Source organism: Elephantulus edwardii, unplaced genomic scaffold, assembly GCF_000299155.1.
Source record: "Elephantulus edwardii isolate Elephantulus edwardi_28Jun2011 unplaced genomic scaffold, EleEdw1.0 scaffold00094, whole genome shotgun sequence".
Taxonomy (NCBI): domain Eukaryota; kingdom Metazoa; phylum Chordata; class Mammalia; order Macroscelidea; family Macroscelididae; genus Elephantulus; species Elephantulus edwardii.
In genome coordinates this window covers 12,625,027-12,635,625 of record NW_006399844.1, presented here as the reverse complement: position 1 = coordinate 12,635,625, position 10,599 = coordinate 12,625,027, and the positions used below count along the sequence as shown (strand labels likewise).

Below are 10,599 nucleotides of genomic sequence, written 5' to 3'. Positions count from 1 at the left end.
ACATCAAAACTGTCTTGATTTTCTTCTTCCACTGTTGTACATTTTCTTGCCCCATCCCTTCCTATAAAGCACAATAATATTCTAGATTGTTGTCATACATAGAATGCCTAATCATATATTCCTTTTGGAAAGTTCTTCCCCTCATCTGATCTAATGCAGTGTTCACTATCCACTCTTTTCATTCTTTCCTCAATCCCCTCATGTCTGTTCTATTTTATAATGCGGTGTTAAGCAGTATTTGTCATTTTGTGACAGGTATTTCACTCAACATAATGTCCTTCAGGCTCGCCACTGTTGTGTAATGTTTTATGTGTTCACCGTTGTATTACAGTTTTTAATATCCATTCATTTGTTGATGGGTGCCCAAGTTTCTTAAATTACTGATACATATATGAACTGATATTGAGGTTTCCACTATCACAGTGGTGGTTTATTAGGGAATAGACTGGAGATGCTGACATTAAATTTTAAAGATCCATGATTTGTTAAGCCAGAGATCAGCTATTTCTCCAAAGACAAAGAGAGCTTGCCTCAGTTCTTCAGAAAAACGGCAAGATTTTTTTTCCACTTTTTCCTAAACAGGTTTATAATTGGGCTGCAAACCTAAATTTCTTCTTTTCAAACCCACTAATTGTCCCGCAGACAAAAGACAAGGCACTCTGCTCCCAAGTACATGGAACTGACTCTACAGCAGTGAGACAGTAGGATCCCTAGGGGCGCAAATGGACTGCACTGATTATTAAAAGAGGGACCTCTGCTGGCCTAGTGATAAGAAGCTCCAGTGTCAGCCTAAACATGCCCATAGTTCGAATTCACCAACTGCACTGTGGGAGAAAGGTATGTAATCAATTTCCATGCAATTTACCACCTCTGAAAACCTGCTGGAAGGTCGTCGGCTCAGAGTTGATTCCAACTCAACAGCACACATAACAACAAAAAATTTAAAAGTTGGCAATTTGAACCCAACCAGTAGTACCTGTGGAAGATAGGATTTTATCTAAGCAAATTGTTCAGAGCAGGTCTATTTAGTGTAGCCATAAGCTGGAATCAACCAGATGCCAATAGATTATTTTTTTAAATAATAATTTTATGATAGCCTTTTTATTTAACTGTAAGCTTCATTTAGAATATTGTAGTTGGTGGAATACTGCATAGGGAGTTGTCACTACTAAAATAATGGTGAATCCCTGGAAATATCTGTATTAAAGTAAAAAACAAGACAAAGATAGCTATAATCTCCACTATTATTAAAACTCTTCTAAAAACAATTCACGTAAGTAACAGATAAATTTTAGAAATGAGGTGGTACTGAGTGAAACAGATGACAACAAAACAGATGACAAAGGACATTCAAGGTCAGAAAAATGTAATTTTTTAAAAATTAGACTCTATGATAAAAAGACCAGAAAGTTCTCTTTCAAAGATCTACTTATCAGAGTACACAAGCAGATTAGAAGACAATTAAAACCAGGAAGCCCACCAGTAGTTAAGTCAAACATCAGAAGCATAAAAGATAAAATTAGGTCATATTCATAACAAGTATCCCCTGTAGTATATGGCTGAAAAATAGACAGAGCGGTGCTTAGTAGACTACTGCTAGTAAAGGATGTGTCAGAATTTAGTATAATCAAGGCTTAATGCATAGCAACGATTCCAGCCCTGCCTGAGGAGTCCTTCACCTGTCCTCTGTTCTTTTTTCATTCTTATAGCTCACCTGAATCCTAGGCTTTGGATGGTCTCCAAAATCACGTACATATTAGGAATTTCAGGAATTTAACTTTCTCACTGTCTCTTGATATTTAGATATGTCTACATATCACTCTTAACAAAAGCTGAAATATACTTTTGAAGACTCAATAATGTCATAATTTTAATAAAATGAAATATGAGCTTTGTTTACTGGTTTATTTCTGATAACAGAAAAAATATTAAAAATATATTTGTGTGAGATTTTTTTCTGTGTTTCCCCAGCCTGCCCCATTCCCCTAATTATAGTTAATATAGATGAATATAGTAGGGAGATGTACTATTTAAAAAATTATATCTGGTACCCACTTTCTATTTTTTATGCATTTTGCTAAAACAGGTTGTTGCTGTTAAGTGCTGGTAAAAACCGTAGACTAATAGCAACCCTATGAATGAAAGACCTGAACACTTGTTTAACTTTCATCCTTTCTCTAAGTTCACAGAGCTTCCAGAGGCAAGCTATTTCAGAAATGGATGTCACTCCTGCTTTCAAACCTGTTTTAGTATGGGAGCTCCATCAAACACTGTCCACCCCAGGTAACCATTATCACATTTGACACATCAGTGTCACAGTGTTCACCATCACAGCAACAGCAATAGGTATTAAATAAATTTTGCACCCATTGCCCTCATTTCTCCTGTAAATCCTCCAAGATTGATTCTGTGTTATAAACTATTTCTTGGCTTTTATATTAGTGGTCTTACATCTTAACTGTCTTTTGTCTCTCAGTATAATTTCATTTCACCCACACTGTGCAGTATTTAATAAATTCTTGACCATTTTTTAGTGTTGCATAATTCTCCATCATGGGAATCTGTAACAGCGTTTCTTTAGCCATTCTCAGTTAACGGGCACCTGGGTTGTTTCTAGCTCTTTGCTTTCGTAAAAATGTATAGAAAAATTAAAAATTATAAAGAAAAAAAAAAGGGACAAAAATGGGTGGAACTCCAGAGATTAATGGTCCTTAGTCTTCAAAAACTGAAATTCAACTCATTTTCAGAGATGATCTTTCAGCCAAACAATAATAGCTCAATAATGTGAACAGTCAACACCTGTAAGTAATGTGTTCCTCAGAACAATCAACTATACCTGAAGGTCAGGAGTTCCCCAAAACCAAAATTCAGGGCAAGAATGGTAAGTAAATGGAATCAGGGAACCTGAGGAGAAAGTGGCAAGAGTGCTATTACACTGAGGAGGTTGTAATTAATACAATGAAATAAAATGTGAATTTCTGCCTGGGAAACTAATTGACTCTGTAAACTTTCACCCAAACCACGAGAGAATGGTAAAAAAATGAATAAATTGAAACAAAAATCACAGATGACTTAGTTATAAAATTAAAGCATAAAAATGCCTTATAAAAGAAAAACGGTTAACAGTGGGTTGTTTAAAGATGGAATCTGAAAATACTTTTTTCCCTTTTACTGGAAAACAATATTGCTCTAAATTTTCATTCAAATCACAACAAAAATGAAAAATAAATAAGTGAAACAGTCATACAAAGAGTGAACCTTGATATAAACTATAGATGCTGGATAATAAGATATGTCAATGTTGGTTCTTCAATTTAACAAATGTAACACTGAAATGCAAGATGTTACCAGGAAGGCTCCATTTAACTTTAAAGTTACAAAGTGATTAAAATAGCAAAAATAAAGAATCATTCTTTAATCAAATCTCCTTTTATAGTAACTCATCTCAAAGCAATGGATTTATTAATATCTCAAATCTTTAAGGCATGTCTTAATTTTAAACCCCAGTATTTGCTTTTACTAAATTTACTCGTTTTTATGGTCGAATTTCTGATTCAGTTAAATGTATTTTATAGTTTTATGTAATTTATAAAACTTAAAGAGTGCCTGCTGTTATTTTTGAAGTTTGAAATAAGACAAATGTCTCACTGTCATTCAATCCACAGTTACACCCCCACTCCCCCCCACCCCACCCCCCTCTAAGGATGCTCCTTAAAAGCTTTTGTGAAAACCAAGAAACAGTCTCTTTAGGTTATAAACTTTTACCTTATCTTACATGCAATTGTAGCTCTACCCCAAAAAAGTCTATTACCTTAAAATTCTGAGGTACATACAATTGCTTGTATTAACAAATGAGTGCTAATTTTGTGATATGCATCAAAATGTTATATACATTATTGCTATTATTTTATTATTATGGAGATTTTTTACTGTACCAGGAAGAGTTTAATGCATTAATTGGTTTTTGTACGTGTTTCATTTTTACTTTATGGAAAAAAAATACACTACATACTAAAACAAATATCTAATTATTAGGCAAAAAAACCTCTACCTAATGTTGCAATTTATGTACACATTTTATTTAGAGTCTTAATACCATTTTGTGTAATCTAAGACTGACTAAATACTGTGTGTATATACTCATCCAACACAACCGATAACAAACATGCACAAAATATCAAATATTACCAGAACTGCCCTTAAATGCACTGGGAGTGAAGAAAAAAACATTAAAGAAATAATATTTTTAATATTATTAAATATTGTTAATATATTTTTATACGACTTTTCCGTTCATCAAGTATTTGATTTTTTTCTTTTTTTCTTGTTGTGTACCATCGAATTGAATTGGATCCAAACTTCTCCAGTGGAGTATCTGGTGGATTCAAACCATGACCCTTTGGGATTGCAGTGCAGCTTCTTGCCACTGGCCACTAGAGCTCCCTTAGGTATTTAATTCTTAACTACATCTGATCTAATTTACTCTTAGCAAATCCATGCTAGATCAGTAATGATAATTTTTATTTCACATTTTTAGTGATGTGAGTTCAAATTTACAGAGCAAACAGATTTTCTAGCCAACAATTTATATATTTTGTTTCGTGACATTGATAACAATCCCCACAATATAAAGGTGCTCGTCTAACTTCTGCTTGCCATTCCATTACTCATTCTCTACTATCTTTTCCTGTCTTCTGAGCTTTACCTCTGAGAAAAGCTGCCAAGTTGCCATGGCTGATTGTTCTAAGGAATGTATACTTTAGTGCTATCACTCACCGTATAGGCCTATTATTTGGCTCAAAGTTGAGCAATGGGAAATAATAGTAACAACTTAAAAGTAAACGTCAAATTCACAAGCATACACCTTTTTCCCTCTTAGATATTTCATTCTTTCTATAATCAGGAACATATTTATTCATAAGACCTGAATTCATTCAAAGTAGTCAGACATTCTCTTTAAATCCTGCTATGCACCTTATGTTTAATTCTCTTACCAAGGTTCATTCTGGACTTCTCAGTCTAACTTCCTCTTAGCAGAGAAGATGGAAGCAAAAGAATAGATTTTAGTGAATATAAAGAAAAATAATGCTATGGACACCTAGGCAGAAAAGTGTAGAGAAATCTAATCAAGAATTTCTCTTATTTAACTTAAAATACTAATGACAGTTTGTTTATATGAAAATCTATTCAAATTTTACCTTTATTTGCAAGTATTCTTTAAATATAAAAATAGGCTACAAACAAATCAATATAAAATTTTTTTAAATAAAAATGAATGCAATAATATAGCACTATTTCACACATCTCCAATAAGTGTATCTGCATAAACTGTTAGAATTATATATATATAACACAAAGTGAAGGATAGGCAATACCAGTAACAGAAACAAAAACATTTTCCTTTTTCTAATATAAGAATTACAGGGGGGGAAAAATGAAGCACCTATCTTTCTATTGAACAGCAGGAGCAGGGTTGTTATGAGTTGAAACAGACTCATTAACAGTGAACTGGGCTGATTTGGACTGATTTGTGTTTCATAACAGCTTACATGAGCCCTTAGTGGTACAACAGACTCTTGGGTTGCTAAATGAAATGAAAGGTCTGCTGTTTCAACCTTGAAGCTGATACACAGAAGAAAGCACAAAACCCCAGAGTAACTTACAGTTCATCTCGTTGTCTCTGGGACAGCACCATTTTGGCTGTTAACGTCAAGCTTATTTGATATAGTGGTAGCTCCCTCCTTTGGGAAATCAAAAGCTTTGTGATCTCTGGATTTAGAATTAAATATGCCACTAAGTGGCTTCCACACAGAAGAAAATGATCCTTTCAGAAGTGGATCCAACAAGTAGCCTGGAGACAGTCAACAAGTAAGGTTCATTCCACCTATGGAAAAAGAGAGAGAGAAAAAAGGATTATTTCTTTCACATAAAGTTTATATTATTTCTAATTTATTATTCATAGTACAGATTTTAAAAGATAAGCTTTACTGTGATGCTAATATAAATAGTAGATAACATTTTCAATTAATGCGAAAACACACGGTATTAAATTTATTTCAAATCTAGAAGACTATGCTGTTGTTGGTGAGTCAAGCATGACTCACAGCGACCCTATGAACAAAAGGCCTAAAGCCCCTCTATAACTATAGATATTTATCAAAGGTCATAGTTTCTGGAGGCATGTTGTTATTTAGGAAGTGGATGTCACTCCTGCTTCCAAAGAAGATTATAAATCTGTTTAATTTTTCAAAATAAAAAAATGTCTTAATTTAAAAAAAAGTACACTGGAAAAAAGTTAAACAGAAAAAAAATTCCATAAACTAAAAACAGATCATTAAAAAACAACAACAACAAAAAAAAAACCAGATCATTGAATTTCAAGGCTGAATGTCAGCCAGCAGTAACACTAAATAGCTGAAATGATTTGTTATTTAAATATCAACAAAATAAAATTAATGTCCTCTTAATCAAGAAACCAATTTTATATCTATTTATTTTTCGTTCCTTAGAAGCATTTTAAAAATAAAAAATTAAATAGCTACCTAGATTCTATGTGTTCACACAGGAATTAATTTCTCTAGTTTTTAAAATTATTAAACATCATTTCAGGTCTATATAATGCAAACTACATAATATCAATTTCTATACAATGTCTAAAAGGTATATGGGTTAACAGGGTACATAAAGGTCAAATGACATAACTCAGTCAACAAAGACCGTGTCTACATCCTGATTTGATCAGAAGTGGTTTTAAAAGTTTATGAGCGGTAATCTAAGGTGCAACTATTAATCCTGATTCTCTGGAGCAAAGAAAATCAAAGATGCATAGAAATAATTAGTTTAAAGGTCCAATGGATCATTCTCCACAACCCTGAAACCAGAAGAACTAATGATGTTTAGTGACCATTACTGACTGCTCTGAAAGGGCTCTAAGATGGTCTTGGAACAGAATGCGAGAAAAAAACCAAAATGAAAAATCATAAATACAAGAGATTTACTGTTTTGGCGGAAACTGCTAAGATCCTCAAGGACTCTGGTTAAGTCACCTTTCAAGTCTGGAACTAAACTCATCTCCTTAGCTCAAATTTAGGACAAACAACATACAGACCTGTACAGCTAACAAAACATGAAAGTGTGTACTCCTTAAAACAATCATCTGCACAGGGATAAAGTTCAGAAGGCAGGAAAGGATGGGAAAGACGGGCATTAACAGAGGAAAGAGGCAGGGAGATTGAGTACTGTTAAGACTGTGAGGACTTACAATCTATGTCATTCAGTCCAAACAATATGCGTATGAATTTATTTGAAACCAATTTTCTCTGTAAACATTCACTCAAGTTTTGTTTTAATCTAAATATATTCTGTTAAATTCCAGAAAAAGAAATGCAAGTAAAGTGGACTGTGTACTTGAGGGGGGGGTGGGGCTCGGAAGAGTGTATAACACTGGAAGAATTTTTTTTTCTTTTCAAAGAGAAAAGAGAACGGGGTGGGAGGGGTGGATAGGGAGGAAAATGTACAACAATGAATGAATGTGAAAAAAAAATTCAATGGGAATATGCCTCAAAAAAATAAAAAGATACTCTGTTAACTCAGAGGAAATATATAAAGGTAACAGTGAAACAGTGGGATAAAGAATTAAGTATTTCTTAAATAATCACTACTCAGGTCTCCAATTTCACAAATAGACATACATGAGCAAGAATCCCCAATGAAGTCCAGGAAATATTAACAAACTCTTTTTGCTACTGAGTTACTTCCAAGCTCATAGCAACCACAGGTCTGAGGAGCACTGCATACAAAGATTTAAGACTGTCAATCTTCAAGGAAGGAGATTTTCCCCCACCTCCCACAGTAGATTTCTAGCCTGGAAATCAGTTAACAGGAAACTCATACAAATTAATTCTATTTTAGATGCTGATTGCAAGGTATCTGTAAAATTTCCTGTAGAAAATTACACAAACAAGTTAACTTTGAAGAGAGACAACTTACCGGGGTGGGGGGAGGGATTTGGTGGTACTGGCTTATAGATTACTGAAGCCATGGCAATAAATGAGCCGATCCATGAAGAATGTGTAGGCGAGATGAATGAGCACAGTGCCTACGCTGAGATGGCTGTTGTGTACTGTTGAGTGGGAACAAATGCAAAGTTGATCCTCCAGTGCGGTTTTAGAGGCAGTAAATAACATGGGAAGAGAATGTCCAACCTTCTCCTGTGGAGTAGCTGGCAGATTTGAACTGAGTGCCTTTGGGATTGCAGTGCAGCTTCTTACCATTAGGTCACGAGAGCTCTCTACACTGAGATCAGAGCTAGGCAAAGCACCAACAATACTTGAATGACAGGGAGCAAAAGAGTTCATTTATGACTGCTGCTTAGAAGCAGTAGTTAAAAAGGTAAGTGCACAAAAGGAGAGAAAATATAGAAGCTAAAATATTTTAAGGAAAGACAATCAGCAATTAACAATATTCAAGGTTGTCCAACTATCAAACAAAATATGGTCTAAAAAGGATTCTTTGTATTCAGGAATCATTTTAATAAAATGGTAATGACATGATTTAACAATCAGAACCAGATCTAAATGGAATGATGTAGGTAAAAAGGTGAAATAGAGATGCATCATAAAAATATTTTAAGAAATGGGTGAGCGCTAGTGGCCTAGTGGCAAGAAGATGCACTACAATCCCAGAGGTAGGCAGTTCGAATCCACCAGATGCTCTGCTGGAGGAGGGACAATCTCCTCCTGTACCAGTCAGATCAGATTTGATGGTGTAAACAGACACAGACACACACACACACACACACACACACACACAACACGCGCGCGCAATAATAAAATAAAAATTTTTTAAAAATTAAGAAATGTGTCTTTGGACGATTAGAAAAAAGGAGAAGTAGACAGAAATGTTAAACAGCTGTTTTTCTAACCATATATATGCCATAAATACGCCCAGCGTAAATAATGATGACAACAACAAAGGAGAAAGGGAAAAAAGAATTATATTACTATCTTCAGCTCTTAATTACATAGTTAATAACATAACAAAGAGCCAATAAGACAAAGTATGCCCTGATGGAATAGTATATGAGGTATGAAGTATCTTTGCAGGGATGAATATGAATCGGAACTCAAACCAAGCCTCTAGGCTCCAACTTTCAATCTGCAAAAAGTCTAAGAGGGCAGAATAATGTAAAAGACATCATGGGGCTGTTGTCATTATGTGCCATTCGAGTCACCGGCAACCCATAACGACGACACTGACACCACCTAAAGCAGCTCTGAAGCCTATCCTGTTCTGAGCCAGTCTGATCCGTATACACCCAAACCTCACTGCCCCAGTTACTGTATCAATTTATCTCATCTGGGCTCTTCCTCTCTTGCACCATCCCTCCAAGCTTCAGAGCATGACATCCTTCTCCAAGGATTAGTATAGGTCCCTCCTGGCCACCTGCCCAAAATAAGACAGAGTTTTCTCAAAAAGTTGCAAATAGAAATACCAATTGACCCAGAAAATCCACTAGTGGGAATTTACCTTAAAGAAACCATAACTGCCACCCAAGCAGATATATGCACACCCATGTTTATCGTGGCTTTATTTGCAATAGCAAAGAGTTGGAAACAACCCAAGTGCCCGTCAACAAATAAATGGATAGAGAAGTTCTGGTGTATTCCCACAATGGAATACTATGCAGCACTGAACAAGGAACTCATGAAATATTATACAAAATGGGTGACCCTGGAGGACATTATGCTGAGTGAAATATCTCAGTCACAAAAGAACAAATATTGTGTAAGACCACTGTTATAAAATGGGACTGACATCAGGGTTGAGGGAAGACAGAGGAGAGAATGAATGATGTACACTGCATTGAAACAGATGAGGGGGAGAACTGTTTAAAAGGGATATAGGATTGGGTATTGTTGTCATGACAGGAGTCTACAATGAGGGCTGCACAGTGGAGTGGAGTTGGGGGGAGGGATTGCATAACCATGAAAGGGGTTTTCTTTTACTTTTCAAGGAGAAGAGTGAATTGAGGGGAGGGGGTAGGCAGGGAGAAAAGTTAACAATGAATGAATGGAAACCCTAAGTCTCTGTAAATGTTCATTAATTAATTAAAAAAAGGCTAGTCTCTAAAGCAGAATGAGATGTGAGGATAAAAAAATACCCAACAGTATACCCTATACGGTCTGTTATTTATTAAATTGTGTTCATTAAAATGTGTGCTAAAATCTTAAAAAAACCCTTATAGAATGAATGAGATAGAAAGACAAACCAATAGACTCAAGTGAAAGAGAGAGACACAACTATTATTATCAACCAAATGCAATTTATTTAGATTTGGATTAGTTTATTTTGTAAAACATTACAAAATAAACTAATACATAACAGCTGGGACATTTTGAATACAGATGGACTATGTTGTGGATTAGGACTTCTAGTGTTGTTCCTAGCTTTTCCGTAATGAAGTTTATAGTCCTTGGTTTTAGTCCTAGGTCCATGATCCATCTTGAGTTGGTTTTTGTGTATGGAGTGAGGTGTGGGTCTTGCTTGAGTCTTTTGCAGATATTTTTCCAATTTTGCCAACACCATTTGTTAAAAAGG

At 35.0% G+C, this 10,599-nt stretch overlaps 1 protein-coding gene and 1 pseudogene across 1 annotated transcript in view; one reads left to right on the top strand and one right to left on the bottom strand.

Moving 5' to 3' along the window:
• Positions 1–5,695, bottom strand: part of PAFAH1B1 (platelet-activating factor acetylhydrolase 1b, regulatory subunit 1 (45kDa)) — a 39,267-nt gene extending 33,572 nt beyond the window's left edge. Inside the window, exon 1 of the mRNA XM_006891100.1 lies at positions 5,664–5,695. Within this exon, the coding sequence (XP_006891162.1) occupies positions 5,664–5,695 (32 nt within the window). The remainder of the gene's footprint in view (positions 1–5,663) is intronic.
• A 2,344-nt stretch (positions 5,696–8,039) lies between these two features.
• The window catches only part of LOC102867045, a 15,732-nt pseudogene continuing 13,172 nt past the window's right edge, over positions 8,040–10,599 (top strand).